Genomic DNA, 25,060 nt, shown 5'->3' on the forward strand with positions numbered 1-25,060 from the left:
ATCAATTCCTCTCAACGGAATAGGACACCGCAAAGGCTCCAAGAAAAATCCACAACGTTTAGCATAATCCAAATCCATCAGATTCAGGGCAGCGCCTGAATCCACAAACGCCATGACAGAATATGATGACAAAGAGCACATTAAGGTAATGGACAAAAGGAATTTGGACTGTACAGTACCAATAACGGCAGAGCTATCGAACCGCCTAGTGCGTTTAGGACAATTAGAAATAGCATGAGTAGAATCACCACAATAGAAACACAGTCTGTTCAGACGTCTGTGTTCGTGCCGTTCTACTTTAGTCATAGTCCTGTCGCACTGCATAGGCTCAGGCTTACTCTCAGACAATACCGCCAGATGGTGCACAGATTTACGCTCGCGCAAGCGACGACCGATCTGAATGGCCAAGGACATAGACTCATTCAAACCAGCAGGCATAGGAAATCCCACCATTACATCCTTAAGAGCTTCAGAGAGACCCTTTCTGAACAAAGCCGCTAGTGCAGATTCATTCCACAGAGTGAGTACTGACCATTTCCTAAATTTCTGACAATATACTTCTACATCATCCTGACCCTGGCATAAAGCCAGCAGATTTTTCTCAGCTTGATCCACTGAATTAGGCTCATCGTAAAGCAATCCCAGCGCCTGGAAAAATGCATCAACATTACTCAATGCAGAATCTCCTGGTGCAAGAGAAAACGCCCAGTCCTGTGGGTCGCCGCGCAAAAAAGAAATAATAATCAAAACCTGTTGAATAGGATTACCAGAAGAATGAGGTTTCAAGGCCAAAAATAGCTTACAATTATTTCTGAAGCTCAGGAACTTAGTTCTGTCACCAAAAAACAAATCAGGAATCGGAATTCTTGGTTCTAGCATCGATTTCTGATCAATAGTATCTTGAATCTTTTGTACATTTACAACGAGATTATCCATTGAGGAGCACAGAGCCTGAATATCCATGTCCACAGCTGTGTCCTGAAGCACTCTAATGTCTAGGGGAAAAAAAAGACTGAAGACAGAGCTAAGAAAAAAAAATGATGTCAGGATTTCTTTTTTCCCTCTATTGGAAATCATTGGAGTGGCTCCTTGTACTGTTATGGCTGGCAATCAGGCCACACAGCGTGCAGTAATCAGCGCACATACAGAGATCTGGCAATAACCAAAAACAATAGGACGAGCTCTGAGACGTGGAATCTCTGTAGACTGCAGTACCTGATCTATCCTCACACAACTATAAGCAGCAGTGGATTGCGCCTATCACTACCTATGCAACTCGACACTGCCTGAGGAGCTGACTAGCCTGCAGATAGAAATACAAGCCTGACTTACCTCAGAGAAATACCCCAAAGGAATAGGCAGCCCCCCACATATAATGACTGTTAGCAAGATGAAAAGACAAACGTAGGAATGAAATAGATTCAGCAAAGTGAGGCCCGATATTCTAGACAGAGCGAGGATAGCAAAGAGAACTATGCAGTCTACAAAAAACCCTAAAACGAAAACCACGCAAAGGGGCAAAAAGACCCACCGTGCCGAACTAACAGCACGGCGGTGCACCCCTTTGCTTCTCAGAGCTTCCAGCAAAAGTTAATAGCAAGCTGGACAGAAAAAACAGAAAACAAACTAGAAGCACTTATCTAGCAGAGCAGCAGGCCCAAGGAAAGATGCAGTAGCTCAGATCCAACACTGGAACATTGACAAGGAGCAAGGAAGACAGACTCAGGTGGAGCTAAATAGCAAGGCAGCCAACGAGCTCACCAAAACACCTGAGGGAGGAAGCCCAGAGACTGCAATACCACTTGTGACCACAGAAGTGAACTCAGCCACAGAATTCACAACAGAGGTGGGTAGAAAAATATCCTTCAGAGCTCTATTGCAAGTGTTTTACCTCACATCATAGCTTGATTCAGATCAAAACATCTCAGCTCTGCTGCATAATATCCTTCATGTTTCTGCAGCTTGTCTCTGTGAGCTAAAAAGAAAATGAAGAGCACGCAGTCCTCCCGCTGTGCTGTCTATGAAGGAAATTACTACAGCTCTTTTCCAGTCAGCATAGTGGATTGCAAATTACAGATAGACCATTCAAAGAAAAAAACTGGTGAAAATGCAATATATAAGACATAAAATGGCCAGGCACTGTTTTAATCCTCATGTACACACATAGGACACCTAATTCTAAAAAGTTACTTGAAAGTCCAGTTACCCTTTAATGACAAATGCCAAAGCTCTTGCCTGGGTCGTAAACGCCCACTGGGTACCATTTTAATTGCTTTGCATAGTGCAGTTTTCAAAGAGAATTGTACTGCACCAACTGCAAGAAGGTAGAATACCAAGTACCGTATTTTTCGGACCATAAGATGCACTTTTTTCCTCCAAATTTGGGAGGAAAGTGTAGGTGCGTCTTATGGTCAGAATGTAGCATGTGTGGAGGGGGCAGCGGCAGAGTGGGATCGCAGGAGGGTGCAAAATATTGCTACTGCAGGAATCCTGCACTAGGGAAGCCACTGGTCCCAATACTTAAAGTGAGGTGAATATTCATTAGCCGCTTCCCCGCCCACCTGTCAGCACGGAGCAGGGAGCAGCAAATGAATATTCCTTTACTCAAACAGCGGACACACATGGTTTCCCCAGCACTGGATTCAGTTGGGGAGATCCTGTGACCGGTGGAGGAGGGGACAGGAGCACGGTGCCACAGTAGGGAGGGATGCTGGATACCTGACAACGCTGATGCAATGCTGAATGCTCTGTGGGAGTTATAGTTCTCCCATGGGATCTTAAAGCAGCACTCCAGTGTTATTTTTCAGTGCTGGAGTGCTGCTTTAACTAGAAGCCCTGTGCCCCCATTCTTACACTCACCCTCCAGCGTCTTCATATAGTACTTTACAGATGCCACACTGGTCCCACAGCACCATCTTCTACCTGTAGCTTCCAACATAATAACATACTATTATATATAATAACACCACATGTAATAGTAGGTTATTTATGTCATTAAATATTTTACCAAATTTTTTGCTTCAAATATATTTTTCCTATTTTCCACCTCTAAAACCTGGGTGCGTCTTATAGTTGAAAAATACGGTAATTCTTTGATTCCATGGCCATCAGTAAATATATATGTAGTGAGATAATACTGAAGTTTCAGCCAGAAAGTTGGCTTTCTCAGTTTATAACTATGTTTGGATACCACCTTATTGGTGCCATTAGTCCAGAGCCATTCTTTTGGACACTAGATTTGTTCATTGTAATGGTGGAGCCTTGGTCCACACTTGAAAGACCTAGATAGCTTGGTACTGGAGAACACCTTTGAAATTTTCTAACTTGCATAATCATAAAAAAGGTGATTTTATCTTCAAATTGAACTTTATTATCATCTAAATAGATATGTATCCAAGAGTTTAATTGTTTGATATGATACAGGCCATTGTTAAGCTTTAGGTTGTAAGATACAATCTGAATAACATTGTGTAATGTCAAAAAAGTGAGATAAATGAAGACGTCCAAAAACATGTAAGATGCAGAAACACGAGCTTTTATTTTCATTTTTATTTCATTATATTGTTTGAAATAGTTGGAATTTTTAGACTAGATAGTATTTTCCCAGACTTCAGAATTCAAGCACCCCTATGGCTTTTAATTTTGTGCTTTTTAACTTTCATTTTGGCAAATTAATTCTACATTGAGGTCAGATTTATATAGTTACCTGTAAGTAAAATGGGGGTAAATTTTATCCCCCCACCCTCACCCGGGGCCTATACACAGACAATTTTTACACTTTTTATATCTTTTTTCCCAGAATCTAACATTAACATATATTTTTTTTTCTTGACCATGATTTTTTTTAACACTATATACAGATTCAATAAGAGAGAACATCTGGAGTCTTCTGGAGAAAAAATGAATATTTAAGTGGTTCTTCTTATCACTATTCAAGTGATTGGTATTGTGCAGCAGAACTTACTTAGCATGTAAAACAGAAACTCTGAACAATGATCCTTCAATGTCTGACATGTTTACTTAACGTCTAGCATTGAGGTACTTAATGGTCATGCTGGCCAAGCTAATTAGAAATAGCTTTGGGTCAAAGAATTACCCTGTCAGGTGAACAATGAGATGAGCATGAATTAAGGTACCGTCACACATAGCGACGCTGCAGCGATACCGACAACGATCCGGATCGCTGCAGCGTCGCTGTTTGGTCGCTGGAGAGCTGTCACACAGACAGCTCTCCAGCGACCAACGATCCCGAGGTCCCCGGTAACCAGGGTAAACATCGGGTAACTAAGCGCAGGGCCGCGCTTAGTAACCCGATGTTTACCCTGGTTACCATCCTAAAAAGTAAAAAAACAAACGCTACATACTTACCTTCCGCTGTCTGTCCTCGGCGCTCTGCTTCTCTGGTCTGGCTGTGAGCGCCGGGCAGCCAGAAAGCAGAGCGGTGACGTCACCACTCTGCTTTCCGGCTGACCGACGCTCACAGCCAGACCAGAGAAGCAGAGCGCCGAGGACAGACAGCGGAAGGTAAGTATGTAGTGTTTGTTTTTTTACTTTTAGGATGGTAACCAGGGTAAACATCGGGTTACTAAGCGCGGCCCTGCGCTTAGTTACCCGATGTTTATCCTGGTTACCAGCAAAGATATCGCTGAATCGGTGTCACACACGCCGATTCAGCGATGTCTACGGGGAGTCCAGCGACAAAATAAAGTTCTGGACTTTCTTCCCCAACCAGCGACAACACAGCAGGGGCCTGATCGCTGCTGCCTGTCACACTGGACGATATCGCTAGCGAGGACGCTGCAACGTCACGGATCGCTAGCGATATCGTCTAGTGTGACAGTACCTTTAGAAGTGAAGGAAATTAGCTTGTCACATGTAATAATAATAATAATATTAATAATAATCATAATTGTAAAATAACATACTTCTTAAACTTATATCATGTTGTCTTAAGAACGTTTAAAGCATACCTCTCTTTAACTGCTTAAAGGTCTATGACTTACTATTATATCATGGAGTTTGTCATTGTGTTTGGTGCAGGAGCAAAAGCTGAGCCTGCTCAACATAGGAAGATGCCAGATTTATTACTTATTTGGCATCTGTCTTTTACAGCAGCAATAAACGATACGTTTCATCATATCTGTTAACATCTTGAATCACTGACGGCAATATTTAAACACCACAATCCGTGTTAGTTTGGGGGCCCAGCTGTCCCTACATGATGTGTTGTGGGGAGCCAATGGGTTGCTTTGCCATGTGAAGGCCCCTGTGCCTGTTATGATATTTCTCCTGTGATGCTCAGCCATGGGTTGGGCATAGAAGCAGACACTATTATTTTCTATATACAGCAATATTGTATATAGTACTATAGTGTTACTCTATATAGTAAAAGCAATCCAACTATCAAAGGCTTAAGTCCTCTAAGTAGAATTAAAAAAAAAGTGAAAAACAAACAAAAAAAACTTTTAACCCCTTTTCCCCACCAAGGCTGTTTGTAATAGATTTAGCTTTCAGTACCATATTAACGCTGATGACACACAAATATACATGTCATCCCCTGACTTTACCCCCACTGTACTACAGAACGCCACTGACTGTCTGTCTGCAGTCTCCAACATCATGTTCGCCCACTATCTGAACCTCAACCTCTCCAAAACTGAACTTCTCCTGCTCCTGCCGTCTACTAACCTCCCTAAATCTGACAACGCCCTCTCCGTGGGTGGCACCATAATAACATACCGGCAGCAGGCGCGCTGTCTGGGTGTTACATTACAAAGAACATCTCTAGAATCTGCCCTTTTCTTACCATGGAAACAACAAAAACCCTCACTGTTGCCTTGATTCACTTCCGCCAGGACTACTGTAACGCTCTATTAATTGACCTCCCCTCACTCAACTTTCCCCTCTCCAGTCCATCCTTAATGCAGCAACCAGGGTTGTGTGTTGTGAATTCTGTGGTGGAGGAGAGTGGTACTGCGGCTTCTGAGTTTCCTTCCTCAGGTGATGTGGTGAAGTCGTTAGGTGCTGCTCTATTTAACTCCACCTAGTGCTTTGATCCTGGCCTCCAGTCAATGTTCTTGTATTGGACCTGTTTCCTCCTGGATCGTTCCTGTTGCCTGCTGCTCTGCATAGCTAAGTTCTGCTTTTGCTATTTTGTTTGCTGTTTTCTCTGTCCAGCTTGCTTATTTGTTTTTTCTTGCTTGCTGGAAGCTCTGGGACGCAGAGGGTGTACCTCCGTGCCGTTAGTTCGGTACGGAGGGTCTTTTTGCCCCCTTTGCGTGGTTTTTTGTAGGGTTTTGTGTTGACCGCAAAGTTACCTTTCCTATCCTCGCTCTGTTCAGAAAGTCGGGCCTCACTTTGCTAAATCTATTTCATCTCTACGTTTGTCTTTTCATCTTAACTCACAGTCATTATATGTGGGGGCTGCCTTTTCCTTTGGGGTATTTCTCTGAGGCAAGGTAGGCTTATTTTCTATCTTCAGGCTAGCTAGTTTCTCAGGCTGTGCTGAGTTGCATAGGGAGCGTTAGGCGCAATCCACGGCTGCCTCTAGTGTGGTTGGAGAGGATTAGGGATTGCGGTCAGCAGAGTTCCCACGTCTCAGAGCTCGTTCTATGTTTTTGGGTTATTGTCAGATCACTGTATGTGCTCTGACTTCTATGTCCATTGTGGTACTGAATTACCTTATCATAACAGTCGTCCATCTGGCTAATCAGTATTCAGACGTGTCTGCTCTTCACCAGTCGTTACACTGTCTGCCCATTCACTACAGGATCCAATTCAAAGTATTTGCTCTCACCCACAAAGCTCTCCACAGTGCGGCACCCCCTTACATCTCCGCCTAGCCGATCGCTGCTCTCTGCAAATGACTTTCGACTAATCTCTGCACTAATCCGTACCTCCCACTCCCAACTCCAAGGCTTCTGCCCTGCTGCGCCAATCCTCTGGAATGCTCTACCCCAAGATATTAGGACCATCCACAGCTTGCACAGTTTTAGGCGCTCCCTCAAAACACATTTGTTCAGAGCGGCCTATCGCGTTCCCTAATCAAAGTCATTTTATGTGTAAGTGTGTGTAGCCCACTCACTATCTCCATCTATCCCCACTCCCTCAAGATGGCCCTCAAGATGCAGATTGTAAGCTCTCACGAGCAGGGTCATCCTATTTTGCTTTAATTATTGCATTGTTAATGTTGTTACTTATGGCTGTTGTGTTTGAAACTGTTAAACTGTAAAGCGCTGCAGAATATGATGGCGCTATATAAATAAAGGTTATTAGTATTCAACATAGAGAGATGAAAGAACGGCACCAGGGTCATATGCGCTATTTATATGGTGGATCCGTAAGTTAGACCAGCGTGCAGATTTGCAAAATAACAGGTAGTAGGTGCTCAGCATAAAACAATGAATTAATTAAATGGAAGTTGTAGAAGAAATGCAGCACTCACGCTTTTGCATAGATATCGTAGTCTTAATTGCGCCATAAAAGGTTAAACGAATTCAGTCCATGGGAACAGCAGGTTTTCCGAGGGGTGCGGGGAGAAGAAATCAGAAAATCAGACGACGGCCGTTTTGCGCACTAAGCGCTTCAACGGGTCCAGGTGCTTCATTCAAACATGTCATTTCCTTTTAATGGCTTTGGACGTGCATATACAAACATATATTAGCGGTGAACAAAACATTCAATTAGTGTGCAAATTTAAAAACATGTGATGACATCATAATTGCGGACTATGATTTTTTACAAAAATACTGATAAATCTAACCTATCATTTAAGCCAATCAGACCCTGTGCACCAGTTTCTATTATCCATCTGGCTTCATGTTGCATTAGCACTCTATTGTGGTTTCCACCCTGTGAGGGATATTTAACCACTTCTAAGCCTGCAAACTTAGTGCGCGAAAAGACCGTCATCCACTTCCTTCTCCCCGTGCCCCTCGGAAAACCTGCCGTTCCCATGGACTGAATTCGTTTAACCTTTTATGGTTTATTAAAGACTATGATATCTATGCAAAAGGGTGAGTGCCACATTTCTTCTTCAACTTCAATTTCATTTATTTATTATTACCTTCATGACCAATTTTACCAGTGTCACTTTATGTGGTAATAACTCTGGAACACTTCAATACATCCCACTGATTCTGAGACAGTTTTTTCACGACATATTGTACTTCATAATAGTGGTAAAATTTCTTCGCTATGACTTGTGTTTATTTGTGAAAAAAGATAGAAATTTGGCAAAAATGTTGAAAATTTTGCAATTTTCAAACTTTTAATTTTTATGCCCTTAAATCAGAGTTACGTTACACAAAATGGTTAATAAGATTTTCCACATGTCTACTTTACATAAGCACAATTTTTGAAACATTATTTTTTGCTAGGAAGTTATAAGGGTTAAAAGTTGATAAGTGTTTTCTTATTTTTAACAAAATATTTAAAAAAAACTTTTTGTAGGGACCACATTACATTTTAAGAGACTTTGAGGGGTCTGTATGACAGAACACCCAATAGAGACAACATTCTAAAAATTGCACCCCTCAAAAGTATTCAAAACCACATTCAATTAGTTTAATAACCCTTAGGGTGCTTCACAGGAGTTTTTAGAATGTGGAAGGAAAAAATGAACTTTTAACTTTTTTTCACAAAAATTTTACTTTAAACCCATTTTTTTTCACAAGAGTAACAGAAAAAAATGGACCCCAAAATTGTTTTGAAAATTTTCCTGAACATGCCGATACCCTATATGTGGGGGAAAACCAAACTTTGGGTGCATGGTAGGGCTCAGAAGGAGTGCCATTTGACTTTTTGAATGCAAAATTTGCTGGAATATTTAACGGATGCCATGTTTCATTTGGAGAGCCGCTGACGTGCCTAAACAGTGAAAATCCCCTCACAAGTGACACCATTTTGTACACTTGACCCATCAGGAAACTTATCTAGATATGAAGTAAGCACATTGAACCCCTATGTGCTTCACAGAAGTTTATAACTTAGAGCCGTAAAAATAAAAAAAATGTTATTTTAGCCCCAATTTTTTTTATTTCCTCAAGGGTAGCAGAAAAAATTGACCCCAGAATTTGTTGATTAGCTGATTAATTAAGGGAACTGAGGGAGAGATACTGTAACTAAAACCCCTTATTATCTTCAATATACAGTGGCATGTAAAAATTTGGGCACCCCTGGTCTGGTCTGGAAGACGAAGCAAGGTTTCTGTGAGATCTGCTAGTAGGATTGCTAGAGAGGAAAATCAGAAACCCTGCTTGACTGAAAAAGACCTTCAGAAAGATTTAGCCGACTTTGCAGTTGTGGTACATTGTTATACTGTTTAGGGACACATGCACAAATATGGCCTGCATGGAAAAGTCATCAGAAGCGTCAGATGCATCCTAACCATAAAAATTCAGCATCAGAAGTATGAAGAATAACATCTAAACACGCCTCGTGCATTTTGTAAACAAGTCCTGTGAACCAATGAGGTTAAGATAGAACTCTTTGGCCACAATGATCAAAAGTATGTATAGAGAAAAAGAAGTACAGAATTTTTGGAAAAGAACATCTCACCAACCATTAAGCATGGAGTAGATCAATCATGCTTTGATGTTTTGCTACAGTCATTGGCCCGCGGAATATTTTATGGGTAGAAGGAAGAACAGATTCAATGAAATTTCAACAAATTCTTGTTGAAAACATAACACCATCTGTAAAAAAGCTGAAGTTGAAAAGAGGATGGCTTCTGCAAATGAAAAATGATCCTAAACAAAGAGAATTGGGGTGACACATTGACGAACTCTCCATTGTGGCTGGATCTGATTCGGTATTCAGTCGCATTGGAGTGTTCCTTGATGGGGTCTTAAATCCTTTTGCACAAGGGGCAAAGTCTTTTATTAAGGACACTGGATTTCTTGATTAAAGTTGAAGGATTGAAAGTGGGGGAACATGATATTTTGGTCTCATTTGACGTAGTCTCACTGTACACGTCTATTTCACATGATGAAGGAGAAGCTGCAGTAGAGAATAGACTGAGTGAGTGCGTATTTTCAGAAGATGCCTGTAGAATGATATTGGGTCTGTTGAGAGTGGTTTTGACAACAATTTTTTATTTGGAGAAGAGTATTACCAGCAGCTAAGAGGGACTGCCATGGGCGCTAACATCTTATGCATATATACTCATGAGTATGTTGGTGGAAGATTTCGTCTATGTGTCGCCCCATTTCTCTAAAGTTGGGGGATATTGGTGATACATAGATGATATTTTTTTGATCTGGACTGGTACTGTTTACCAAGCTTGAAATGTTTTTCGAATATATGATCATGATTAGTGCAACTGTAAAGTTCACGATGAAAAGTTCTGAGAATAAACTACAATTTCTGGATGTGCTTGTGATCAAAGGAGGGGTGAGAATGAGTACAGAACTTTCTTTTAAAAAAACAGACAGGAATAATATTTTACATTTTTCAAGTCATCACCCTAGAAAGTTGTTAGAGGCGATAACTTATGGGCAGTGTTTAAGGGCAGAAAGAATTTTGGGAGACAAATTGAAATTGGATATGACCTTAAACACAAAGGAAACTAGGTTTAGAGTGCATGCTTATCCACAAAAGATTCTAGATAGACAAAGGGCTAACACTAGTGATGAGCGAGTATGCTCATTACTCGAGTTTCTGCGAGCATGCTCAGGTGGTCTCTGAATATTTTGGCGCGTTCGGAGATTTAGTTTGTGTCTAACAAACAGGCAATCCCCACATGTATTCAAACTGTCTAGCAGCTGCAAATTATACACTGTGTGCAGACTTATTAGGCAAGTTGTAAATTAGAGGATTATTTTTATTATTGATCAACAACTGTGTTCTCAATCAACCCAAAAGACTCATATCGATCAAAGCTTAATATTTTTGTAAGTTGGAGTGGGTTTTTTTTTAGAAATGGCTATCTTAGGAGGATATCTGTTTGTACAGGTAACTATTATTGTGCAGAATTAGTAGGCAACTTAATAAAAACCAAATATATTCCCAGCTCACTTCTTTATTTTCACCAGGTAAACTAATATAACTGCACAAAATTTAGAAATAAACATTTCTGACATGCAAAAACAAAACCCCCCAAAATTAGTGACCAATATAGCCACCTTTCTTTATGATGACATTCAACAGCCTTCCATCCATAGATTCTGTCAGTTGCTTGATCTGTTTATGATCAGCATTGCGTGCAGCAGCCACCACAGCCTCCCAGACACTGTTCCGAGAGGTGTATTGTTTTCCCTCCCTGTAGATCTCACATTTTATGAGGGACCACAGGTTCTCTATGGGGTTCAGATCAGATGAACAAGGGGGCCATGTCACTATTTTTTCTTCGTTGAGACCTTTACTGGCCAGCCACACTGTGGAGTAGTTGGAGGCATGTGATGGAGCATTGTCCTGCATGAAAATCATGTTTTTATTGAATGATACCGACTTCTTCCTGTACCACTGCTTGAAGAAGTTGACTTCCAAAAACTGGCAGTAGGTCTTGGAGTTGAGCTTCACTCCATCCTCAACTCGAAAAGGTCCCACAAGTTCATCTTTGATGGTACCAGCCCATACCAGTACCCCACCTCCACCTTGCTGGCGTCTGAGTCAGAGTGAAGCTCTCTGCCCTTTATTGATCCAGCCTCTGGCCCATCCATCTGTCCCATCAAGAGTCACTCTCATTTCATCAGTCCATAAAACCTTTGAAAAGTCAGTCTTAAGATATTTCTTGGCCAGTCTTGATGTTTTGTCTTATGTTTCTTGTTCAAAGGTGGTCATTTTTCAGCCTTCCTTACCTTGGCCATGTCCCTGAGTATTGCACACCTTGTGCTTTTTGTTACTCCAGTAAGGTTGCAGCTCTGAAATATGGCAAAACTGGTGGCAAATGGCATCTTGGCAGCTTCATGCTTGATTTTCCTCAATTCATGGGCAGTTATTTTACACCTTTTTTTGCCCAACACGCTTCTTGCAACCCTGTTGGCTATTTGTCATGAAACGCTTGATTGTTCTGTGATCACGCTTCAAAAGTTTGGCAATTTCAAGACTGCTGCATCCCTCTGCAAAACATCTCACAATTTTGGACTTTTCAGAGCCCATCAAATCTCTCTTCTGACCCATTTTACGAAAGGAAACGAAGTTGACTAATAATTAAGCACACCTTATATAGAGTTTTGATGTAATTAGACAACACCCCTCCTCATTACAGAGATGCACATCACCTGATTTACTTAATTGGTAGTTTGCTCTCTAGCCTGAACAGCTTGGAGTAGGACAACATGTATAAAAAGTATCATGTGATCAAAATATAACTTGCCTAATAATTCTGCACATAGTGTACAGCTGCGACGACACAAACAAGCCAGCTCCTTTAGCAATGACCTTTTGTGGCTTACCCTCCTTGTGGAGTGTGTCAATGACTGCCTTCTGGACATCTGTCAAGTCACAAGTCGTCCCCAAGATTGTGGAGCCTACTGAAGCAGACTAAGGACCTTTTTAAATGCTTAGGAGGTTTTTGCAGGTGTCTTTTGTTAATTATGCTATTTACTGAGATAATTACTTTTGGGCTTTCATTGGCTGTAAGCCATAATCATCAACATTAACAGAAATAAACACGTGAAATAGATCACTCTGTTTGTAATGACGCTATATAATATATAAGTTTAACTTTTTGTATTGAAGAACTGAAATAAACTAACTTTTTTATGATATTCTAATTTTGTGTATAATCGGCTTACTTTAAGATACAATAAAAAGGGTGACTAAAAGTATAATATAACTGTTTGAGATTTACACCCAGTATTTTTCTGTGAATGTCAGCTATATCTCTACTTTCCATTTTACTGTTCCCGAAGCTGAACTAAATGCTCTGCACCCCAAGGCTTTTTATACAGACTCTTTGATCACTTCTTTTATGACTGACTGCTCATCTGCAAGTTCATAATTTGTGCCAGTAACTGAGATTTGTGTAGTCTCCAGTTCTGCATCTCAATAACAAAAAGAAAAGGTGCATTTTTGCCCTTGTAAGAAAAGCGACATCTGACACTGGAATAGAGTAAAGCCAGCTTCATAGGTCCACATTTCACAATTCATTGTATTTGTTGCAGATTTTCAGCTTTATACATACAGTACAGATCAAAAGTTTGGACACACCTTCTCATTTAAAGATTTTTCTGTATTTTCATGACTATGAAAATTGTACATTCACACTGAAGGCATCAAAACTATGAATTAACACATGTGGAATTATATACTTAACAAAAAAGTGTGAAAAAACTGAAATTATGTCTTATATTCTAGGTTCTTCAAAGGAGCCACCTTTTGCTTTGATGACTGCTTTGCACACTCTTGATGAGCTTCAAGAGGTAGTCACCAGAAATGGTCTTCCAACAATCTTGAAGAAGTTCCCAGAGATGCTTAGCACTTGTTGGCCCTTTTTGCCTTCATTCTGTGGTACAGCTCACCCCAAGCCATCTCGATTGGATTCAGGTCTGGTGACTGTAGAGGTCAGGTCATCTGGCGTAGCACCCCATCACTCTCCTTCTTGGTCAAATAGCCCTTACACAGCCTGGAGGTGTGTTTGGGGTCATTGTCCTGTTGAAAAATAAGTGATGGTCCAACTAAACGCAAACCGGATGGAATAGCATGACGCTGCAAGATGCTATGGTAGCCATGCTGGTGCAGTATGCCTTCAATTTTGAATAAATCCCCAACAGTGTCACCAGCAAAGCACCCCCACACAATCACACCTCCTCCTCCATCCTTCACGGTGGGAACCAGGCATGTAGAGTACATCCGTTCACCTTTTCTGCGTCGCACAAAGACACGGTGTTTGGGACCAAAGATCTCAAATTTGGACTCATCAGACCAAAGCACAGATGTCCACTGGTGTAATGTCCATTCCTTGTGTTCTTTAGCCTAAACAATTCTCTTCTGCTTGTTGCCTGTCCTTAACAGTGGTTTCCTAGCAGCTATTTTACCATGAAGGCCTGCTGCACAAAGTCTCCTCTTAACAGTTGTTGTAGAGATGTGTCTGTTGCTAGATCTCTGTGTGGCATTGACCTGGTCTCTCATTTTTCTTTACTTAGCTGCTTTTTTCTTGCCATAATACAAATTCTAACAGTCTATTCAGTAGGACTATAAGCTTTGTATCCCCCAGACTTCTGCACAACACAACTGATGGTCCCAACCCCATTTATATAGCAAGAAATCCCACTTATTAAACCTGACAGGGCACACCTGTGAATTGAAAACCATTTCCGGTGACTACCTCTTGAAGCTCATCAAGAAAATGCCAAGAGTTTGCAAAGCAGTCATCAAAGCAAAAGGTGACTACTTTGAAGAACCTAGAATATAAGACATAATTTCAGTTGTTTCACACTTTTTTGTTAAGTATATAATTCCACATGTGTTAATTCATAGTTTTGATGCCTTCAATGTGAATGTACAATTTGCATAGTCATGAAAATACAGAAAAATCATTAAATGAGAAGGTGTGTCCAAACTTTTGGTCTGTACTGTACAAAAACTGTTATTTGCATCATCACAAAATGGAGGATTACTATGAAGAGAGAATACACAAACTAAATCATTCACTACAGTATGAACAAACTCTAACCATATGGTGCCACCTGTTGTCTGCTCAACACAGTCCCTCTATAGCACAAGCCTCCAGCTGTTGTAAAATGCTTTAGTTCAGGCCATGAGGGATTACATATTGCATGATCCTTACTGTTTCTGGTAGCAAGTTATTTTCAATTTATTAGCACTGTTTTCTGCCAAATTCTTATATTTAGCTCTTTTAATTTACAGTTATATTTTTTTAAAATTTGCATTAAATATATTAACCTATGTTTTGTTTTAGAGTGGGATTATCAATGAATGACTCAAGTAGTCCAGCTACTACAGACAGAAGCAATGAAAGCCTCAAATTAAATATGAAGCCAGCAACAGTGAAATGGAGACACAATGAGACACTCTCAATGAAGATAAGGTACGATTGCTGACTTCAAACATTGAGAAGGGTGATCCATATTAAAGTGAATAAAGCTTAATCACTGTAAAATAAAGCATTTGCTTCTTACTAATGTTCTGTCTGTGTATTAATTTCCTACAGTGTGCAGAGGCGTAGCTATGGGTTCAGCTCACATGGAGCAGGTGGGGGGGTGAAACATCTGAGTAGTCCCCTAATTGGTAACCCTGATTATAACTATGGTGGCTCACTGATATTACCACCATATAGTGGTAGATACCAGTCCTGCAGGATATACAAGGGATCACAGTGCAGTTATAGTATGGTGCCTTACAGCTGACGTCGTTTCTAATGAAGTCGTTCATTTTGTACACCTTTTTTCCATTTGGCCCAAACCAACATGGTAATCTCCAGATAGCAAAATTGCCCTCTAAAAATATTAGTGCCCTGTTCAAATGCCATAGAAAAGTGTCCACATTTTGCTCCTTTGATTACTACAATACTCTGATTGCCCCTATAACAATAATGTTTCTTAACTGCCCACTTAAAGGGGTTGTCCACTACTAGTACAACTCCTTTTTAAACCAAATTTTTTGGACCCGATAAAATAAATAAACCTATACTCACCTCCCGTGCCACCTCTGTTCCTGCAGTGTCAGCACTCGCGGTCCCGGGTCTCTAATGCAGTGAAATTACACTTGACCCCAATGCCCAATTAGCACTGGCATTACTGTCTCTGCCTCCTGTCAATATGAAAATGAAGAGGAAGACCGAGGTCAGCTGTAGATGGAACTTCCGCTTCATGTTCAGTTTGTCAGAAGGTGGAGACAGTAAAGCCAGCGCTGATTGGGCGCCAGGTATCACGAGTCATTTCACTGCATCACTGCCCCAGGACCAAGAGTGCCGACACTGAAGGAGGAGAGTATATGTTTATATATTTTATTGGGGCAGAATAATTAGTTTAAGAAGGGGTTGTCTTAGTAATGACAACCTCTTTAACATTTGATAATGCCCACTGAGTACCCGGATGTACAACTTCTCTATACACAGCTTAGTAAGCTTACAGCTCACCTATTCACAGTACGGTGGGCACACAGCTTCCCTATACACAGTATGGTGGGACCACATCTCCTTTATACTGAGTATGATGTCACCACAGCTCTTTAATACACAGTATAGTGGGTCCACAGCTATACACAGTATGAATCCTTCACATCTCCTTTATGCATAGTATGATGTCCCCACTACTCCCCCAAAACACAGTTTAATGAGCCCCACAAAAGCCCTCAAACTGTATAATGGCCTCCACACTGTATAATTGCCTCCATTATAGTCCTCATGCTAGTTTTTAAATTGTATAATGGCCCTGCATTAACTCCCACACTGTATAATGGCCTCCACAGTAAGCCCCAAACTGTATAATGGCCCCTTCATTCGCTCCCACTTGGTATGATAGGCCCCACATTAGCTCCTATACAGGAGAATGGTTCCCACATTAACTCCAGTACTGAATAATGAGCACCTTATTAGCCCCCAGACCATATAATGACCCCACATTAGCTCCCACACTTTATAATGGGCCCAACATTAGCTCCTATACTGTGTAATGGCTCCCACATTAGCTCCCACACTTTATAGTGGGCCTATATTAATATCCCAAAGCCTTTAATAATGTCCTCAATCCTGTAATAATATCCCCTGTCCTGTAATAATGTCCCTGAGCCTGTAATAATGTCCCCTGTCCTATAGTAATATCTTCATCCTGGTCTCACCTTATAGTAATGTCCCCATTATGGTCCGATCTTATAGAAATGTCCCCATACTTGTAACAAAATGATATCAAATTATATAAGCCAAATATAATAAATAATGAATAAATAATATAATATTTCTTATAAGAAATTTGCACTACAATAGGAAATTTGGTCACCATGCTCTTCCCCCAGTCGCATGGCACCAATTGAAAACAAAGCAAATAAACATGAAAATCCCGCACCGTGGGTTATTGTAGTTATTGTGCATTTCTGTTGTGTACTAATAAGATCCACAGTTATATTCACTTCAATGAGCACACATTGGCTGATAAGCTTTTGGCAAGTGTTATATGATTACAAAAGCAACACAGAACATAATCAAGAAAAACTCCATGCTTCAGATGGCGAAGCAACAGAGATCAAAGTATTTAGGAATGCCTGCCTGTTCTCCTTACACGAAAGCTTCTTAATAAATGTTCATGTTCTTTCTGCTTCTGTTTTCAGGAAGCAAATATTGCATTTTCTGGATGCTGAAAGGGACATCTCAGTTCTGAAAGGAACTCTGAAACCAGGAGATATTATACATTATATATTTGACAGAGACAGTACCATGAATATATCCAAGAACCTGTATGAACTCTTACCAAGAACTTCTCCTTTGAAAAACAAGAACTTCAAGACTTGCGCCATTGTGGGAAACTCTGGCATTTTACTCAACAGTGGTTGTGGGAATGAGATTGACTCACATGACTTTGTCATAAGGTAATACTTGTGGAAAACGTATGTATGGAAGGAAGGCAAATCAGATATTGAAATAGGGAAGGGTTCTTTACAATTAGAGTGGTAAAGGTGGGGAATCTTATATTGCCAAATCAAATGATAAATGACGTTGAAAAAACAGCATTTATTTGGTACTGAATCATATATATTTAGGAAGAGACAGGTTGAAGTTGATAGACATGACTCATTTTTTAACAATGATTCAACAATGTGAGTTTTCACTCCGGACTTGTGACTACATTTCAAAGAAATCTTAATTAGAGTTGAGCGAATGTGTTCGGATTTGGTTGCCGAATCTGAATTTGCCATATTTGAGCCATATTGGTACCCTATTCATGCCGAATGTACGTTTGATGATCAGTTCCAAACATATTCGGTAATTTCAACTCCCATTGACTCTAATGACGTTCGGCTGTATTCAACGAATATTGCAAAAACAATATTCTATGCTGATCGAATTCGGAACCAAATCCGAACAAATTCGCTCAACTCTAATCCTAATCTGACTCAGCATGTGTGTTTAAAGGGAACTTGGTGTTAGAGCTAGCAGAACGCACCAAATAATAAGATAGATAGAATAAGGTGCGTTCGCAGCCCGGGGTCCACCGTGCAGAGATGGAACCTGCTGCTGAGTAATGACGGACTATATGGCAGTACAAAATGGATTCACACATGAGATAACTTCACCCTGTATGAAGAAAGCGAACCCTGTTGCGTCACAGGGCCGTGGTACTGCACAAAAGAGCGCAAGCAAGGAGTCACAGAGCTCAATCCCAAGACTCTGGATTAGAGTTCATCTAGACCTCTTGCGCTTGACGCCGCAACTGGGGTGTCAGATTGAATGAAATAATAATAATTATTTAGATACACAAGAGTGCGTGTGGTGCCGCTCTGGCGGACGCCACTAACCACCCAGGCTTGGGTAAGGAAAGCGCTATGAAAGCGCACAGCGCTGCACTGCTGGTCACAGCAATTTGACGCTGTTTTGTGTGTCACATGCTCATAGCTAAGTCGGGTGCTAGATAGCAATCATCCACCTTATGTGCAGTCATACACAAGGGAGGGGATAATTAATGAATAACTTTCACACATCAACACACACACATTTACAAGTGTACACTAGCGCATGGCCGAGCGGCCATGCAAACCTTTTATAACGGCAGTGCTACAAGACCATCCAGATCGTCCAATAGGAGCTGCACCAGGACCTGAGCATGTGACCCTCAACCTCCAATGGGAGGTCGTCCCATGGGCATGCTAAGTAGGGGAAAATCAGGACTTAGTCCCAGAAAGATCTGCTCGCTGCTGATTAGTGCTGGCTACAAAGTCAAAACCTGGAAGGACAGTATTAATCAGTTGCCCAGTATCAGCCTGAGCTAGGCGCTGGGACCGACGTCTCCACTGAGCAGGCTCCACTGCAGCTGGAGAAGAATGGGAGACCGCAGCAGAGATGGTTCGAGATCCCCCCTGTGCAGAGGTGGGAACTTGACACCAAACATGGCCCCCCTCCTTGGACCTCGCTATGCTCGAAGGCAGCAATGAGCTGTGGAGCTCGAATGTGCTCAGCAGGCCCCTAGGACCTGTCCTCTTGGCCATAACCCTTCCAATCCACCAAATAATTTTTTTTACCACGTACCACCTTACACCCCAAGATAGCATTCACCTCGTAATCATCCGTAGATGAACACGATGTCCTGGCAGATGACTCGGAAAACCGGGACATGTGTATGGGCTTTAAGAGGGACACATGAAAGGTATCGGCGATACCAAGGCGTGGAGGAAGGGCCAGATGGTAGACCACGGGGTTAACCTGTTCGAGGACCTTGAAGGGGCCCAAGTAGTGAGGTGCAAACTTAGTGGACTCAACTCGCAGCCTGATGTTACGGGCGGAGAGCCATACTAAGTCACCAGGAGCAAAGGTCGGAGTGGGGCGCCAATGTGCATCGGCTGAAGACCTTATTCTCTCCTTGGAGGCCCGGATGGCATCCAAAGTGCGGTCCCAAATGTCCCGTGCCTCCACAGCCCAGTCTGCCACCCTGGAGTTGGTGGAAGATACGGGCATAGGCACAGGAACCCGCGGATGCTGGCTGTAATTAAGGAGGAATGGGGTCTGACCAGTGAAGTCGGCTACGGCATTGTTTAGCGCAAATTCCGCCCATGGTCGCAAAGATGCCCAGTCATCCTGCCTAGCTGAAACAAAATGTCGCAGATATGTGACCAGGGTCTGGTTGGCCCTCTCTACAAAGCCATTCGTCTCAGGATGGTATGCGGAAGAGAGATTCAACTATGTGCTGAGTAGATGACAAAGCTCTCTCCAGAACCGAGACTCAAACTGGGGACCCAGGTCACTGAAAATTTTGTCCGGCATACCATGTAGGCAAAGATATGTTTAAAAAACAACGCTGCCAGAGCCCATGCAGAAGGTAGCCGTGGAATAGGCACCAAGTGCACCATTTTGGAAAAATGGTCAGTGATCACCAAAATAATGGTGCAGCTACGAGACTTGGGTAAGTTCACCACAAAATCCATCCCGACCATCTTTCAGGGCCTGCCTGCCACCGGCAGTGGGTAAAGAAACCCAGCTGGCCATTGTCGAGAGGACTTGTTCTTGGTGCAGGAGACACACGCCCGAACATAGTCTCCGACGTCGTATGCGGCCACCAGTATGTCCTCGCCAGCAGCTCAGATGTCCTTTTGGTCCCAAAATGTCCACCCACCCTGGCCGAGTGAGCACAAGAGAGAACCTCCGGATGCAAATTTGATGGTACAAAAGTCTTGCCCGGAGGCACAGACTCTAGCGAAACCGGAGCCACGGTTCTCAGGCTCTCAGAAGGGACAATAAGCCGAGGCTCCTCCTCCTCCTCAGATGATACAACGGAGCGAGAGAGAGCGTCGGCATGAATGTTCTTCTCCCCAGAGAGAAAATGGAGGGTGAAATGGAACCGGGAGAAGAACAGGGACCATCTGGCCTGGTGAGAATTTAGCCACTGGGCTGTCTGTAAGTAGACCAAATTTTTGTGGTCTATGAATACTTGGAAGGTGACGCGAGCCCCCCCAAAAGATGTCTCCATTCTGAGAAAGCCAACTTCATTGCTAGCAACTCCCTGTCCCCGATGGAATAATTCTACTGCGCTGGTGTGAAGGTCTTGGAAAAGAAGAAGCAAGGATGCTTCCGACCTTGAGCATCCTTTTGGAAGAGGACTGCTCCAGCACCAACAGATGAGGCATCCACCTCCATTATAAATGGCTTATCTACATCGGGGCGATGTAGGATGGGAGCGCTAGCAAAATGAGACTTAATAGAAGTGAAGGCCTTGGAGACCTCCTCAGACCATAATTTGGGATTTGCTCCCTTCTTGGGGGGGGGGGCTACCAGGGGAGCTACCAAAGTTGAGAAATGAGGGATGAACTGACGATAATAGTTAATGAACCCCATAAAGCTCTGCACCGCTTTAAGAGAATGGGGTTCTTGCCCATCCATCACAGCCTGTAGTTTGGCAGGATCCATGGCCAATCCCTGGGCAGAGATGATATAGCCCAGGAAAGGTAAGGACTCCTGCTCAAACACACATTTCTCCAACTTGGCGTAGAGGGAATTTGCCCGTAAGAGGTCGAAAACTCTGCAAACATCTCTCTGGTGGGAGTCAATATCTGGAGAGTAGATGAGAATATCATCCAGATAGACTACGACCGAGGTGGAGAGCGGGAACTCGACACCTAACACTTGGGAGCTCAAACCACAAGCAGCAATCAATTACTGCCTGAATAAGTTCACCTGGGAATGTTTTACTCTGAAACTCTGTGGTGTTCCAGAGAAACATACTGTGAACAACAAGCTGCAGACTATATATCTCATGACTAGTCCAGCCCCCAGTGGCTTATTCCTGCGGCACTCTCCTAGATTGACAGATTTCTCCTGACGTACACTCTTAGGGTACACACACACTAGCGTATGTTTTATCAAATAGCACTCAGCCCAATGTTATACTATGGGCCAGTGCAAATCTGCCATTTACTTCTCATGCCAAAAACATTTATCACATGCTGCGAATGCATCTGATAATCGCATTACGTGCACCCATACAGGTTTGTGGATGTTTATGACACATTGGACTGCACTTGGATGTCATCCGAGGGCACTCCAATTACCGCGGACACAGACAATGGAGACGATAGAGAAATTACGTTCTCCGTCTTCTCCGCAATTGTGATACGATTATCTCATGCAAGAGAGTTGGATCACACTAAGGTGCCACTCAGATCAATGTTTGATCCGAATGGCGTTAGCATAATCAGCCCAAATCTCTAGTATGAGAGAATCGACTGCAGTGCGAGCGAGCCCTTATGTGAGACCTGTCAGTCAAAGAGAACGGAGCGGGAAGAAGACACTGGAGACATGCCTAGGGCTAGAAAGATGCATTGTCACCTGCCAGCTTTTCAAAGTATGCTTTCACTGAAGGCACCACATTGCAGAGTAAAACAATATATGATTGCAAGAATGCAGTTAGCGTCTGATTCATTCTTCCCGTGGTCCAGCCAGCAGGAATCAGCTGACAGGTTCTCATAAATAGGAACATTGGAGAGGCCTGTGCTGTTACAGATTTATTTCTGTCTACACTTTGACAACCATATTTCCTTGCTTAAAGATTTTATAAAATAAAATATTAAGCAATTTACTGTATGTCTGGATTCAAATATAATACTTTTGTTTTTGTATATAGCTCCTATGCACATATGCATGTCACTATTATTACAGCCTTAAAATCAATCCTGTGTCTGACTTAAGCAAACTTGGGGTTTTAATCATTTGATTAAAGGTTTTTCCAGCACTTCCCACTTTCACTTTAGGAAGTGAGAAGTGCTGCTAAGGGGGCTTGAAGGGGCTTTCTCAGATATCAAGGATACCCAGTAGGCATTTCTTATGTGTTCTATGGTAATTTAATGGGTGGTGCTACTATAAGCAATACATTTAGCTAGGCAGAAAAGGTAGAAATAAATGGTTTTGTAATGTACTGTTATTAAAAATCATGCTCCATTCAAAAAATAACAAGCTGGCCAAGCATGCACAGTTCCTGCCATCATAAAAGTTACCCCAACTCCTTACCGCCAGTGTTCACAGCTTATACTCCTTGCACTCACCTCAAATAGGTCTCACAGTGAGCGCAGAGAGGATATTGCTGTAGAAGCATGGAAGCATGCCAGTGATTCTCCCCCCTCTGCTCACAGGTCTGTCCTCTGGGTAAGATTGTTCTGCTTCACAGCCCTGTGTGAGCAAGATTGCAGACAGAAGCTTCCACAAGTCTGTGAAGCAGAACAATCTCATCCAGAGGTCAAACCTGTGAGCAGAGGGGGGAGAATCACTGACATGCTTCAGTGATTCTACAGAAATATGCTCCCTGCACTCCCAGACCTATGTGACGTGAGCGCAGGAAGTATAAGTTGTGTACATTGGGGTGGAAATCTTATGATGGTAGGAACTGCGCATGCTCGGGCAGATGATCAGCCACTGAGAGGAAGGATAAAGGTACCTTCACACTAAACAACGCTGCAGCGATCCAGACAACGATCCGGATCGCTGTTTGGTCGCTGGAGAGCTGTCACACAGACAGCTCTCCAGCGACCAACGATGCCGGTAACCAGAGTAAACATCGGGTTACTAAGCGCAGGGCCGCGCTTAGTAACCCGATGTTTACCCTGGTTACCATCCTAAAAGTTAAAAAAACAAACACTACATACTTACCTTCAGCTGTCTGTCCCCGGTGCTCTGCTTCCTGCACTGGCTGTGACGTCACCGCTCTGCTTTCCGGCCGCTGTGCTCACAGTGAGTACAGAGAAGCAGAGCGCCGGGGACAGACAGCTGAAGGTAAGTATGTAGTGTTTGTTTTTTTTACTTTTAGGATTGTAACCAGGGTAAACATCGGGTTACTAAGCGCGGCCCTGTGCTTAGTAACCCGATGTTTACCCTGGTTACCAGCGAAGACATCGCTGAATCGGCGTCACACACGCCGATTCAGCGATGTCAGCGGGAGATCCAGCGACCAAATAAAGTGCTGGCCTTCTAGCCCCGACCAACGACATCACAGCAGGATCCTGATCGCTGCTGCGTGTCAAACACAACGATATCGCTAGCCAGGACGCTGCAACGTCACGGATTGCTAGCGATATCGTTTAGTGTGAAGGTACCTTAAGAATAACGCCAGGGAGCACACTGCAACACATGAAAGCTTGTTATTTTTTTGAATGGAGCATAATTTTTAATAACTGTAAATTACAAAACCATTTATTTCCACCTTTTCTGCTTAGTTAAATGTATTCTTTATGGTGGCACAACCCCTTTAATTACGACTAGTGCACAATGCCCGCCAAGCATCTATGATACCTTAGCAATGGACAGATGGATACCACTTGAGTAGCGATTCTCACCTCCTGAAGTGAAAGTGAGAAGTGGTGGTTAGCATCTTTAGGAACCATGACAGTGTATGGCCCAATTCTTTCCACTGAAACCATCCACGATTTATATTTATTTTCTTCACTCCCCTTAGTCTCCCCATACCACTTAATTTATAATAATGATACACAAGAGACTTTCTTTTTGGGTATAATTGTCCCCAGCAGCCATTTATTAACAAACAACAATTACCAATGAAAGAATTGGGGGATATCCTTCGGACTACAAGATCCAGCACATGTAGAACAAAATATTTTTCAGTAGAATTATTTTACCCCCAGCCATAACCTCAAGCTCGAGGGCACCACTGGCTCCCAGGATACACCCCCGTTCAGAGCACCACTAAGTGGTAGGTCAGACAAACAGTAATTGCACCCTGAGGAGAACCACCTCTGTGAATATCCCTCCATAATAAATTCCACCAACCCCAAGGACCCCTCCCACACTGCCAAAGCAAACACGATTCTGACACCTCCAGTGTGTGCGCTCCCTCAACATCTCCACGCTGGATGGAGAGTGCCCATAAGTCATTTGCAATGTACCCCGACAACTCATCACGTCCTCCTAGGCACGATGTCTGACTACACTACTACTACCATTTTTAGCGATACAAACCAGAACTTCAGGAGACCAAAATGAATGTCTTTTATCAATTCTCAAACTGCTATTAAACCTAAATCATTGCCTCCTACGTGCAGAACTAGTATATCCGGCATCCTATCTAAACAATAGGCCTGATGCAATTTGGTTAAAACTCTGCTCCACACCATACTTCTAAATTCAAGCTATCTAACAATCAGGCCATCTCTATGAAAACCTAACTGCCTTTTCTCAGGTCTGATATTCACATGGCAGGCCACCCAATGAACGTACAAATGTCCAAAAAGCCAAGCTTAACCAGAGCCTCCATCTGTAATAGAATGAACCAAAAAACACACTTTGATTTATCAGCCAATTTTTCATGCCTACCTTCAAAGACAACTACCACCCGAACATCTTAAATGTCTTGAATATAAGACTTATCACAAACAGAGCTGCACCTCCCTATCCGTTGTATTTCTTCTGGTTCAAGGTCTCTGTTTGCCGCCTCAGTTGCTGCACCTATTC

At 42.5% G+C, this 25,060-nt stretch overlaps 1 protein-coding gene across 1 annotated transcript in view; it reads left to right on the top strand.

The window, feature by feature from the left end:
* The window catches only part of ST8SIA2 (ST8 alpha-N-acetyl-neuraminide alpha-2,8-sialyltransferase 2), a 553,812-nt gene that overhangs the window by 368,463 nt on the left and 160,289 nt on the right, over window positions 1-25,060 (top strand). Inside the window, exons 3-4 of the mRNA XM_069766262.1 lie at window positions 14,864-14,992; window positions 17,230-17,487. Of these exons, the coding sequence (XP_069622363.1) occupies window positions 14,864-14,992; window positions 17,230-17,487 (387 nt within the window). The remainder of the gene's footprint in view (window positions 1-14,863; window positions 14,993-17,229; window positions 17,488-25,060) is intronic.

Source organism: Ranitomeya imitator, chromosome 4, assembly GCF_032444005.1.
Source record: "Ranitomeya imitator isolate aRanImi1 chromosome 4, aRanImi1.pri, whole genome shotgun sequence".
Taxonomy (NCBI): domain Eukaryota; kingdom Metazoa; phylum Chordata; class Amphibia; order Anura; family Dendrobatidae; genus Ranitomeya; species Ranitomeya imitator.